The sequence below is a fragment of the Salminus brasiliensis genome, chromosome 23 (assembly GCF_030463535.1).
Source record: "Salminus brasiliensis chromosome 23, fSalBra1.hap2, whole genome shotgun sequence".
Taxonomy (NCBI): domain Eukaryota; kingdom Metazoa; phylum Chordata; class Actinopteri; order Characiformes; family Bryconidae; genus Salminus; species Salminus brasiliensis.
This window is the reverse complement of record NC_132900.1, coordinates 1,288,722-1,302,964: the sequence shown is the minus strand read 5'-3', so window position 1 is coordinate 1,302,964 and position 14,243 is coordinate 1,288,722. Positions and strand designations below refer to the sequence as shown.

General features: G+C 43.8%; 1 protein-coding gene across 4 annotated transcripts in view; it reads right to left on the bottom strand.

Annotated features, from left to right (window-relative positions):
- Nucleotides 1-6,154: 6,154 nt before the first annotated feature.
- tmem275a (transmembrane protein 275a) overlaps nt 6,155-14,243 on the bottom strand; it is a 9,705-nt gene continuing 1,616 nt past the window's right edge. For 2 of the 4 annotated variants that reach the window (XM_072669273.1, XM_072669274.1), the window contains exon 2: nt 9,753-14,243. This exon is cut by the window's right edge and continues 671 nt beyond it. In XM_072669273.1, the coding sequence (XP_072525374.1) occupies nt 14,169-14,243 (75 nt within the window). In that variant the 3' untranslated portion in view covers nt 9,753-14,168. Of the gene's footprint in view, nt 6,178-9,752 lie in introns of those variants that run through there. The other 2 variants (XR_011978306.1, XR_011978305.1) reach the window with 2 other exon arrangements.

Here is a 14,243-nt window from a genome sequence, read left to right as displayed (position 1 = left end):
CGCTAAAAGTATCTGGACACCCCTTGAAATTAGTCAGTTAAGGTGCTAGAACGGGCCCTCTGGAGCAGCTGTGAAGACCTGGGCCAAAGGTCACCATGCCCCAGGCAGAGTGTTGGCTAGAGGGGTATAAAGCCCCCAGCACTGTGGGCAGCTGTGGGGCTCTCTGGAGTGATGATGGAGCGCCATCCAATACCTTTCAGCTCAGTACCTGACCTCAGTGATGCTCTCGTGGCTGAATGCAATCAAATCCTCCTCACAGCAATGTTCCAACATTTAGTGTAAAGCTTTCCCAGAAGAGTAGAGGCTGTTACCACAGCAAATTGGACAGACCCCACAAAGATAGTATTACCACCCTGTGTGCATTCACCACTATGCGTATAGCAGAGAGGGTCTGAGGGGGGGATTACGCAACAGCCGGCCATTTGTAGTCAACTTGTAGTCACTATAAGCGTGAGAGGGGTCAGAGCTGTGCGTGATGTCCTGTTTAGTGGTCATTTGTATTCCACTGAGCTGAGAAACACTGGCAAAACCTATCCCCTGTGCTAACTACCCTATAGCAGCCCATTAACATACACTACATTGACAAAAGTATTGGGACAGCTGCTTATTTATTGTTTCTTCTGAAATCAAGGGGATTAAAAAGAGTCTACTGTTCACAAAATAAGGCTTTCTACTAGATTTTGGAGGAGAATTGCTGTGAGGATTTGATTGCATTCAGGAATCATCAGAATTAGAACAACGTGATCTCAGTGATTTTGAGCGAGCGTAGCATGGATATAATGGTATTAGCATTTTTAGAACTGCTGATCTGCTGGGATTTTCAGCACAACAGTCTCCAGAGTTACTCAGAATTGAATAGTAAAGAAAACACATGCAGTGAGCAGCAGTTCTGCAGACAGGAACGCCTCGTAGATATGAAAAGTCAAGAGGTCAACAGAGAATGGTCAGACGGGAGGAGCTGACAGAAAGGCCAGAAAGTAGCTCAGATGACCTTTCTATACACTTGTGGAGAGCAGAAAAGCATCTCTGAATGAACACCAACACCTCCAACCCTGAGAAGGATGAGCTACACCAGCAGAAGAACCACGTCAGGTTCCACTGTTGTCCGCCAAGACCAGAAAGCTGAGGCTGCAGTGGCTCAGCCCAGCACAAGCTCACCAACACTGGACAGCTGGAGACTGGAGAAACATAGCCTGGACTGATGAGTCTGGGTTTCTGCTGAGGAACTTTACTACAGATGGTAGATGGTCAGATGGTCAGATGAGCAGTCCAGGTTGGTGGAGGTGGTGTAATGGTGTGGGGCAGGTTGTCTTAATACACACTGGGTCGTTAATACCAATTAACCACTGAGGATCTTCCAGCATGATGATGCACCAGGTCACAAGGCAGAAGCATCTCGAACCGGTTTCATGAACATGAATTATGATTAGGAGATTATGAGTTCGGTGCTCTTCAGAGCTTTAGTCTTCCATAGAGGTAGAGGATGTGGATGCTACAGTGTGTGTGTGTGTGTAGTGTGTGTGTTCTGTTTGCAGTACCATGGTGTGAGTCTCTGTTCTCAAATCCTTTCTCTTGAATGACTCGATCCTGCCCGATCCGCTCTGAGCCGGACTGCGGCTGTCCCCACTGCCGGCCGGAGTGTGAGTAAAGGGGCTTTTCTCTCTCAGCTCAGTGGCCTGTAGCAGTGTGAATGAGTCAGGGAGAGAGAGAGAGAGAGAGAGAGAGAGAGAAAGAAAGAGAGAGAGAGAGAGAGAGAGAGAGAGAGAGAGAGAGTAATCAAGCAGAAGAGATTAAAGCGAAGACAAACTCCTGGAGATCTATAGAAGCAGACAGCGGTTACATAACCATGTCCCAATTCAGAGTGACTGGGATAGAGAGAGATAGGGATAGACATGGAGAGAGAGAGAGAGAGAGAGAGAGAGAGAGAGAGAGAGAGATTAGAACTGCTTCAGTCAGTCACACATATATTCTGCTGTCAGGCAAATCGGTCAGTACAAGAATCAAAAGAGCCAAGAAGATCAACAGATACTGTATCAAATCAGAACCAGAATCAGAATCAGAGTCAGAATCAGAGTCAGAATCAGATTTATTGGCCAAGTATGTTCACACACACAGCGTCTCTCTAGTATTAAAAATACACAGCTACTCTACATATCATTTACAGACAATACACAACATACAATCCACCGAGAACAATAGTACACACAGTATACAGAGACTATACCAGGGCATTTCTATACAGTGTGCTGTACAGTGCTATTCACAGAATAGCAGTATGCAGCTCTATATAGATTAAATATTGTGTAAAATTGACAAGATGACACTTAAAGACACTACAATAAAACAAACAAAAAGAAATATTGCATGAAATGATGCAGAGGAAGCATAAAAAGAGCAAACTATATTGGGCCACGAACTGACCCCTGAGGCACACCACAACTCAGAGCAGCAGCAGACACTCCGCCTCTTAGAAGCAGTTCTTTTAAGAAGTCCTGTGAGTTGTGAGGTGGGCGGGGCCTCCATGAGCATCAATCAGTGAGCCTTGGGTGCCGATGACTCTGTCGCCGGATCCCCAGTTGTCCTTCCTTGGAGCACTTTTGGTAGGTACTGACCACTGCATACCATGGGGGACCACCCCACAAGACCTGCCTGATGTTCTGGAGATGTTCTAGATTGAACCAGTCGTCTATCTAGAACATCACAGTCTGGTTCTTGTCAAAGTGTCTCAGATTCTTACGCTTCATCACCTTCATGAACTGACTGTTCTTCCCTCGCTGCCTAATATGTAGAGCCACCCCTCGACAGACAGGAGCCACTGGAGCAGATCCTCAGTGTTGTTCCCTTCAGCTGTTCAGTGGGGAGGGATGGACCCGCCAGCTGCTCCTGACCTCTTTAAGGGCCTTAAACACTGTAATTATTTAGTTATTTGATTGTGAATATTCCTCAGTAATGCTCACCGTTTCTCTGAAAGCAGGGTACCAAACGTCCCTACAGGTCACCCAGCATGCTCTCCCTGGCTGCTGTATTTTTAGTGAACTGTGCTGTTGGTTTTGGAGTGTCTCTGGGGTCAACGTCACTGAAAACCTCCCAAAAACAGCGATGACCCCAGGTTTGACCAGAACAAGAGCAAACAGGCAACACACTGACAACCACTCTCTTTATTTAGTTATTACACACGGCTGACCAGTGCCCACTGATAGCCAATAAGCTAAGTTCTTCATTAGTGGCAATTTTATCAGAAACACCTGCAAAATAGGCCCACTACCTATTTTTGGTGTACAGTTATCATAGGGAATTGATGTGGGGTTGCTAGTCAGTTGCTATGCTGCTCCAAGTGGTTGCTATGCAGTTGTTAAGTGGTTACTAGAGTGTTGCCAGGTGGTTGCTATGCACTTGCTATGCTGTAATTAGATTTTGATGCTTTACTTTTACGTCTGGTGCTGAAAATGACCTCACACTGCCCTCTAGTGGCAAATAAGTGCCATTACAAATACTGACGACAGCAGTGGCCATCACGTCCAGGTCACTGACCACTGACTTTCTGTTTATTTGGGTTTATTCGAATGGTTTATAGAGTTAATTACAGGTAGACACTCTCACTGACCACTGACTTTCTGTTTATTTGGGTTTATAGAGTTAATTACAGGTAGACACTCTCACTGCTGACATCCACAGTTTTAAATTATGTGAGGTGTGATTTCATCACAGCCAAAAGGGGGCAGTATTTGCTCAGAAATGTTTTACACTGCTGAACAACACAGTGAGTGCATGTATAAGGCAAGAGTTCCTATTAAAGTGGCCAGTGAGGAAGTATAGTAAGTGTTTCTAATAAAGTGGCCAGTGAGCAGAAGCTTGAGGTAGGGGTTTCTAATAAAGTGGCCAGTGAGCAAAAGCACAAGGTAGGGGTTTCTAATAAAGTGGCCAGTGAGCAGAAGCTTGAGGTAGGTGTTTCTAATAAAGTGGCCAGTGAGCAGAAGCACAAGGTAGGTGTTTCTAATATAGTGGCCAGTGAGCAGAAGGTTGAGGTAGGTGTTTCTAATAAAGTGGCCAGTGTGCAGAAGCACAAGGTAGGGGTTTCTAATAAAGTGGCCAGTGAGCAAAAGCACAAGGTAGGTGTTTCTAATATAGTGGCCAGTGAGCAGAAGCTTGAGGTAGGTGTTTCTAATAAAGTGGCCAGTGAGCAGAAGCACAAGGTAGGTGTTTCTAATATAGTGGCCAGTGAGCAGAAGGTTGAGGTAGGTGTTTCTAATAAAGTGGCCAGTGTGCAGAAGCACAAGGTAGGGGTTTCTTATAAAGTGGCCAGTGAGCAGAAGGTTGAGGTAGGTGTTTCTAATAAAGTGGCCAGTGAGCAGAAGGTTGAGGTAGGGGTTTCTAATAAAGTGGCCAGTGAGCAGAAGCTTGGGGTAGGTGTTTCTAATATAGTGGCCAGTGAGCAGAAGGTTGAGGTAGGTGTTTCTAATAAAGTGGCCAGTGAGCGGAAGCACAAGGTAGGGGTTTCTAATAAAGTGGCCAGGGATGAAGCAGAAGGTAAGTGTTTCTAATACAGTGGCCAGGGATGAAGCAGAAGGTAAGTGTTTCTAATACAGTGGCCAGGGATGAAGCAGAAGGTAAGTGTTTCTAATAAAGTGGCCAGGGATGAAGCAGAAGGTAAGTGTTTCTAATAAAGTGGCCGGGGATGAAGCAGAATGCAGGGGTATGATGATTAATATTCCATTATTAAACCCAGCACATCATTGTGTAATATAAACAGGCCCTTTATAACACAGCTTGGAGGCATCTGGGACGGTTCTGTGGAAATGATAATGAGGGTTCTTTTATCGGTTCCTCCAGGGACGCATGCAGGTTGATTTCTATTCCACTTTCTCTGAGGAGACGTTTTGGCACCGGACAGATGTTGCTTTGTTATGCACAACCTTGGAAGGTGCGACATCCATAATTCATACAAAGCTTCTGCAGGAACTTGTGTCTCTGAGACCAGAACCCAAGAACAGAAGAGTCGCACAGATGGAATATTCTGCATCCACACACAGGAGAAGATCACCCCCCCTCCTCCCAGTGCAGTCCACCAGCCAGGCCAATGTATGGCGCTTCTTTAGGTTTACACTGGAGCTACAAGGCTAATGTAGCTAACAAGCAATAGAAGCTAATGTATAGCAATTAGCATTGTAATTTTCTTTTTTTAATTTTAGAAGCCACTTTATTAGAAACACCTATGTTGTGCCTCCACTCAGTGTTTCACATCACTGGTTATTTAATGAGGACAGAGCTCATTTACATACATCAGTCTTAAAGGTACAGTAATAACTAGAAAAAAGATTTCCTGAAGGAAACACTAAGTAAAATGAAAGTGTTAGCTAGGTGGTCACTATGGTATCCCAGGTGGTTGCCTCCATTTTACTAAGTGTTACCTAGGTGGTCACTATGGTGTCCCAGGTGGTTGCTTTCATTTTACTAAGTGTTAGCTAGGTGGTCACTATGGTGTCCCAGGTGGTTGCTTCCATTTTACTAAGTGTTACCTAGGTGGTCACTATGGTATCCTAGGTGATTGCTTTCATTTTACTAAGTGTTACCTAGGTGGTCACTATGGTATCCTAGGTGATTGCTTTCATTTTACTAAGTGTTAGCTAGGTGGTCACTATGGTATCCTAGGTGATTGCTTTCATTTTACTAAGTGTTACCTAGGTGGTCACTATGGTATCCTAGGTGGTTGCTATGACGGGGGCTACAGTGTTGCAAGTTGATTGCAATTGTATTTCAGGTGGCTTTTATGGTGTTGTTTAGTGGTTGCTAGGAAATAGTTTGCTATGGTTTCCCAGACAGTTGCTATGGTGTCTCAGGTGGTCGCTATGATGCTGCCAAATGCCTGCTAGGCCGGTGATACAGTGTTGCTGTTAGAAGTTGATTGCAATAGTATTCATTCAGTCGCTATGGTGTTGTTTACTGGTTGAGAGGAAATTTGGTATCCCATGTGGTTGCTATGGTGTCTCAAGTGGTTGTGAAGTGGTCGCTGTGGTACCACCTGTGGTTGGTTGGTTTGGTGTTACTAGTGTCATCGTGTCAATAGATGCACCCTGTTCATTTCTACGGTTAAATATTTGATCAAAAAGCAGATAAAAGCTCGACTCACACAATCGGACCAATTAATCTGGAGCTGGAAGGAGATACGTGGTGAAAATCCTGCAGAAAAATATTAATAAATGGTTAATATAAATCAGAGAACAATACAGCTGAAAAAACAGCCTGTTTGATTCTAAGGACCTGAGGAGAACTGAGGTATAAGAAACCTGCAGGATATGGGCTCTTTAATGAGGGGGTGACCCGGCCCGTTTCTGTATGGTTTGTTTATGTATAATGAGTTCTACTGGAGAACCCCAGCATTAGCAACACAGAGCACTGCAGACTGCAGGCGTCTGATGCAGTTTCTGGGACAGGGTCCAGCCTTTCATCTAATAAACATCAAACCCCACTCTTTCCCTCCAGTCAAAACAACCACTTACAGTCAGAGATTCCAATATTTTAATATATACGATATCATGCCACGCTTCTTCATAAATGACTTGTTTTCTGTTTTAATATTTTTACATAGAAGCAAACAACTAACACACCTGTAACCCCCCCACACACACACTGCAGGCCAGCAGAACACACCTGTAACCCCCCCCCCCCCCCACACACACACACACACACACACTGCAGGCCAGCAGAACACACCTGTAACCCCCCCACACACACACTGCAGGCCAGCAGAACACACCTGTAACCCCCCCCCCCCCCACACACACACACACACACACACTGCAGGCCAGCAGAACACACCTGTAACCCCCCCACAGACACACACACTGCAGGCCAGCAGAACACACCTGTAACTCCCCCACACACACTGCAGGCCAGCAGAACACACCTGTAACCCCCCCACAGACACACACACTGCAGGCCAGCAGAACAAACCTGTAACCCCCCCCCCCCTCCCCACACACACACACACACACTGCAGGCCAGCAGAACACACCTGTAACCCCCCACAGACACACACACTGCAGGCCAGCAGAACACACCTGTAACTCCCCCACACACACTGCAGGCCAGCAGAACAAACCTGTAACACCCCCACACACACACTGTAGGCCAGCAGAACACACCTGTAACCCCCCCACAGACACACACACTGCAGGCCAGCAGAACACACCTGTAACCCCCCCACACACACTGCAGGCCAGCAGAACACACCTGTAACCACCCCCCCCCCCCCCCCCCACCCCCACACACACACACACACACACACACACACACACACACACACACACTCACTGCAGGCCAGCAGAACACACCTGTAACCCCCCCCCCACACACACACACTGCAGGCCAGCAGAACACACCTGTAACCCCCCACACACACACACTGCAGGTCAGAACAACACACCTGTAAACCCCCCCCCCCCACACACACACACACACACACACACACACTGCAGGTCAGAACAACACACCTGTAACTGTTACACATGTTACAGGTTCATTTTTACACCAAAATGCAGAATAAAGAACCGTGGACTAAACTCAGTCCACAACAGCAGCTCTAGTGTCCGAAAGGAATACTTAATAATAATAATAATAATAATAATAATAACATGCGCAATATTTTTATTTTAATATTTGTAAATAGATTTTACACACAATAACAATGAAAATAACAAAATAACATAAAAATAACAAAAACATTAACAATGGGTTCCTTGTTTATTAACATTTATGTACACTCATACTATGGTATATACATATATTCTAATATTAATATCAGTGTTAATATTAAATAATCCAACAAAACAATAATAATAGTGGGGCATTATGGGATATATAAACACACATGGCCCAAATAAATAGATTTAATGTTTTATATTTTTATAACATTTGAAATAATATGTAATATTATGATATTATGTGTTAGTATCAGTACAGTACTGTACATCACTAAGAGCACTGACCACCTCCCACTGCCCGGTTGTGCTGACTCGTGCTGGTGCTGCAGACTGAGCTAGTGAAGGAGGTGCTCCCTAATACTTTTGGTCGAGTGTGTGTGTGTGTGTGTGTGTGTGTGTGTGTGCTGGATCAGAAGTGAATGAACAGCTCTAAAGTGTTTTGTTCTCCCGTGGCTTTAGAGGCCCGTTGTAACGACTGTAACTCCAGACGTTCTCACGCACACAAAGGACACTTTTACCCCCCCCCCCCCCCATCACCACCACCCCCCGCAGAAACACAATCTCCACACAAGCAATGCAACCCGTTACGTGGCTAAAGACTCAAAACACAACACTGACTAAACACTTCATGAGGTCCTCGATGGTCAACAAATCACATTCAATTCATTCACCTACAATATGGATCAAACACACACTGAATGAAACGCTGAATATCTGAACTCAGATCAGCCCTTTCTGCTGGTGTGTTAGGTCTCAGTTCATCATCAGGGTGAACAGTATTACAGATATATACAGTTATATATTACATACAGCCTGCCTGTTGTGCTTCCATCGGTATTTCATCGCTGTTATGAGGAAACCTGGGAAGAGACACATGAATTTAAAGTGCCCATAATCACCAAAAAGCACGGTTTATTGAATTAATAATAATAATAAAGTTTAAGGACTTTGTTAAGGATTATTAAAGTCCAGGACTGGGCGGTGTGACCAGAAATGTGCATCACAGCATTTCACTGTATATCACAATATTTTAGTTTATTAAATTATCATTATATTTATGCCAGTAAAATTGACTAATGAATTGCCTTATTTTTAAACAGTAGGCTGGTCTTTATAGGTCAACAGTGGCTCACTTCACTACAAATACACATTTTTAACAATACAGATTTTGTTTGTGTGTGTGAAAAATAAACAAGACCGAATAATTATAAAAAAGATAATAAATAATACATCAAAATTAATACAATTAAATAAGAAAAAAAATCATTTTCCTCAGAAAGCTTTTAGTTTAATGACTGTAGTGTGTTCAGAAAGTGCTTAACACCCTGCAAGTAGGTGTGTGTGTGAGTGTGTGTAGAGAAAGAGGGAGCGACTGTTTTTGGTTTTTAAACTAAACTGAAAAAAATTAAAAAGTAGGATATGGGCCCTTTAATGCAGCCCTTGAACAGAGATACTCTTCCGAGTTATGAGGTTTTCCTCTAACAGCGATGATTTACTGCCATTTTCCATTAGCCACCGTATCAGTGGTGAATAATGGCAGTAATGAGCCGATGATATCTCCCCTGTGCCCTTTCCTGACAGCATGGCTGTGTTTATATCAAAGTGTGGGGGAAGATTGCCCGCGGCCGGCCTGCGTGGATGAAAGAGAGCTGAGGGGATGACTTCGCTGTTTGAGCTGGTGATGGAGTGAATCTGCAGGACTCAGAAACTGATTTCAGGGGCGAAAAGGACGGAGTTGGGGAATCTGAATGAAGCCGGTTGTGAAAATAAATGAATGAAACACTGATGATCAACATCATCACCATCAGACACCATCACATGAAGCGTCTAAAGATTAACAGAGAGTGTACAGCCCTTATCGGTCAGGGAGGAGCAAAGTAAGACGGGTTTATTTGGCAGTATTTGCAGCAGAGTGTAAAAAAACACACAGAGGCCTCGTCTGATTTCTCTGATTTCTCTGATTTCGTCTGATTTCAGTTCAGTTGGCCTCCAGCTCCTAAATTATGTCTCGACTGCACTCTGAAAACTGCTGGGTTTGGGTTTTACCTTCAGGTTGGGTCCTTTTGTTGGGTCATTTACACTTAGATATAGATAGATAGTTTACCTGCTGTAGTAGCATGTTCTGGGTCATTTACACAGCTCTAGATACGTTACCTGCTGTATTAGCATGTTCTGGCTCATGTACACAGCTCTAGATACGTTACCTGCTGTATTAGCATGTTCTGGCTCATGTACACAGCTCTAGATACGTTACCTGCTGTATTAGCATGTTCTGGCTCATGTACACAGCTCTAGATACGTTACCTGCTGTATTAGCATGTTCTGGGTCATTTACACAGTTCTAGATACGTTACCTGCTGTATTAGCATGTTCTGGGTCATTTACACAGTTCTAGATAAGTTATCTGCTGTATTAGCATGTTCTAGCTCATGTACACAGTTCTAGATACGTTACCTGCTGTAGTAGCATGTTCTGGGTCATTTACACAGCTCTAGATACGTTACCTGCTGTAGTAGCATGTTCTGGGTCATTTACACAGCTCTAGATACGTTACCTGCTGTATTAGCATGTTCTGGCTCATGTACACAGCTCTAGATACGTTACCTGCTGTATTAGCATGTTCTGGCTCATGTACACAGCTCTAGATACGTTACCTGCTGTATTAGCATGTTCTGGGTCATTTACACAGTTCTAGATACGTTACCTGCTGTATTAGCATGTTCTAGCTCATGTACACAGTTCTAGATACGTTACCTGCTGTAGTAGCATGTTCTGGGTCATGTACACAGCTCTAGATACGTTACCTGCTGTATTAGCATGTTCTGGGTCATTTACACAGTTCTAGATAACTTATCTGCTGTATTAGCATGTTCTGGGTCATTTACACAGTTCTAGATAGGTTATCTGCTGTATTAGCATGTTCTGGGTCATTTACACAGTTCTAGATACGTTACCTGCTGGATTAGCATGTTCTGGCTCATGTACACAGCTCTAGATACGTTACCTGCTGTATTAGCATGTTCTGGCTCATGTACACAGCTCTAGATACGTTACCTGCTGTATTAGCATGTTCTGGGTCATTTACACAGTTCTAGATACGTTACCTGCTGTATTAGCATGTTCTGGGTCATTTACACAGTTCTAGATAAGTTATCTGCTGTATTAGCATGTTCTAGCTCATGTACACAGTTCTAGATACGTTACCTGCTGTAGTAGCATGTTCTGGGTCATGTACACAGCTCTAGATACGTTACCTGCTGTATTAGCATGTTCTGGGTCATTTACACAGTTCTAGATAACTTATCTGCTGTATTAGCATGTTCTGGGTCATTTACACAGTTCTAGATAGGTTATCTGCTGTATTAGCATGTCTGGGTCATTTACACAGTTCTAGATACGTTACCTGCTGTATTAGCATGTTCTGGCTCATGTACACAGTTCTAGATACGTTACCTGCTGGATTAGCATGTTCTGGCTCATGTACACAGTTCTAGATAGGTTATCTGCTGTATTAGCATGTTCTGGGTCATTTACAGTTCTAGATAGGTTATCTGCTGTATTAGCATGTTCTGGGTCATTTACACAGTTCTAGATACGTTACCTGCTGTATTAGCATGTTCTGGGTCATTTACACAGTTCTAGAAATGTTACCTACTGTATTAGCATGTTCTGGGTCATTTACACAGTTCTAGATACGTTACCTGCTGTATTAGCATGTTCTGGGTCATTTACACAGTTCTAGATACGTTACCTGCTGTATTAGCATGTTCTGGGTCATTTACACAGTTCTAGATACGTTACCTACTGTATTAGCATGTTCTGGGTCATTTACACAGTTCTAGATAAGTTATCTGCTGTATTAGCATGTTCTGGGTCATTTACACAGTTCTAGATATGTTACCTGCTGTATTAGCATGTTCTGGCTCATGTACACAGTTCTAGATACGTTACCTGCTGGATTAGCATGTTCTGGCTAATTTACACAGTCTAGATACGTTACCTGCTGAGTTAGCATGTTTTGCTGGGTTCTTTACATGGTTCTTGGTAGTTTTTGGGTATTTTATCCACTAGATCCATGTGTAGATCAGTGTCTGTCAGCCCTGGTCCTGGACTAAGGCGCTTCTTTGCTTCCAACACACCTGATTCAACTAATCAGCTCGTTAACCAGCCCTTTCAGAGCTGAGGGTGTTCTACAGCAGGGAGCCCGCTAAAATGGTCCGGTTCCTCCAGGACCGGAGTTAAGAAACGCTGGTTTAGATCACAGTAAAAACCCAAATATTTTTTAATTTTAATTTTTCTGCTTACAATGGTTTCTGTAAAATATACACATTCCATTGTATTCTCTTAATGAAAAAATAAAATAATAAATAAATAAATAAATTCTGACAGAATTGGCATTAGCTTGCTATGATTAACTAACAGACATCAAAGTGTCAGCTCTAGAGGATTTCTAGCCAGTGTAGCTTGTTGTGTGATATTTGGTAGACTGTATCAGCTGGTCAGCAAATTAATTAGTTAGCTGGTCAGCAAATTAATTCGGTTGCCAGATTGATATAAAAGAGGCTATTATTCACATATGTATTTCATGCAAAACATAGATAACCTAACATGGTTTCAGGGTTTGTTTGTTGTGTGGCTGTGCGTTATTTGTTTATTTATTTGTTTATTTATTTGTTTACTTCTGGTGTTGAGCAGAATATCTGCAGCAAGCTGGGAAGAAGTGCGAGTATTTGCAGTTACTTGCGATGTGGCACAACAGATAACACCACTACCTGCCAGTGAGCTACTGCACCATGTGGGAGACTGGGGATCAATTCCCAGTCTGGGTGACTGTGCTGCGCTACACCAATAGAGCGCTTGGGCAAGACTCCTAACACTACATTGACCCGCCTCTGTAATACGAGTTACCTTGTAAATTGCTCTGGATAAGAGCACATAAATGTGAAATGTGAATGTTTAACAGCGACGATTTAGCCGCTACATTAGCACGTTTTATTGGGGGGGGTATTTATATTATACGGCTCTTGGGTAGTGTATCTGCTACAGTACTGTATAAATGACCCATTGCTGTATTTGTCCAAACTAGGCCCAGCACTGGGTTGCCACTGGGATCATTTTAACCCAGCATTTTTTAGAGTGTGGGAATAATTCTTATTACAAAATAGTTCAGTACTAAAATACTAATGTTAGCATAGCCCAGTAACTCCCTTTAGGTCATAGAGTACTTTTAATTTTCAGTGGCTATTTCAGTGGCTAGCTGGGAGATATCGCTCACCTTGGTGAGAAAACTGGACGCTTGTATTTTTGGCCATCCGCTTCACCCATACGCAGCTACTGTAGCGCTGGAGTTGGATCACTCCTTTAGAAAACGGCAGTGCTGTTCACACAGTGTCACGGCTTATTCGAGATTTCAACATCAAGCATGATATCCAGAAGAACACTGACGGAGGAACACTGCACCACAGGACAGGAGTGAAACTGTACAACATCATGAGGAAACGGAGTCATTTTCTTTCAGTCTGAGTAACAACATGCTCGTGGTGTTTCTCGCTCATCCTGGTCCGTGCCATAACTGTGAATAATCAGAGTAACAGTGGCACGGCGTGAGCATGTGAAGCAGGGCTCTGAAATTTCACCTTCTGAAGCTCCTCCATCTGCGCTCCTCAAATACATTTAAACGTGGACCTGTTCCCAAGCAGAGCGCTACTGCCTCTTCATCAACCCTGCAAGGGGTTAATCAGCTGTGCCGCAAAGCTGCTCCATCCCCTGCTCCATTTAGTCTTACACACACACACTATATGTCCAAATGTTTGTGAACACCCCTTGCAATGAATGCATTCAGCTACTTTAAAGTTGCACACGTAGCTGAAACAGATGTGCAAATGCAAACACACACACAGCTTGTCAAGAACTGCCAATACAATAGGACTCTCTGGAGCAGATCTACATCATGACCCTATCGGCACCATGCTGCCTAATAATGCCAGGCGTGGACTAGAGGGGTATAAAGCCCCCCAGCATTGAGGAGCTGTGGAGCAGCGGAAGAACTGTGTTCTCTGGAATGATGGTGGTGCTTCATTTAATACTTCTGGGATGAGTTGTGGAGTTGGGGATGATCATCATCCAACATCTTGACCTCACTCATGCTCTTGTTGCTGAATGCAATCAAATCCTCACAGCAATGCTCCTGCTCCAAAAAACGAAGGAATAAGCAGGTGTCCCAATACTTTTGTCCATATAGTGTATTGTAGCAATGGGTCTTACTGATGCTATTTGGAGTCTAGCCCATTAAAACGTCCATGTTGTGTTAGCCACTACGCTAACCAACTATGTTGTATATACAGCAGGGCCTTGGCAGCTTGAACAATTCGGGGGATTAGCAGCCAGCTAATGTCAATTCTGTCAATGCTGTACTTTCTAGTAGCTTCCCCCCACAAAACAACCTCAATACTGCTAGCGTCATCCATGCTAGGTAGCCACACCGTCTAAAGGTAAAGTCAGCCTGACCGCCCCACCACCCCCAGTGGAGGATGAGAAGGTGGC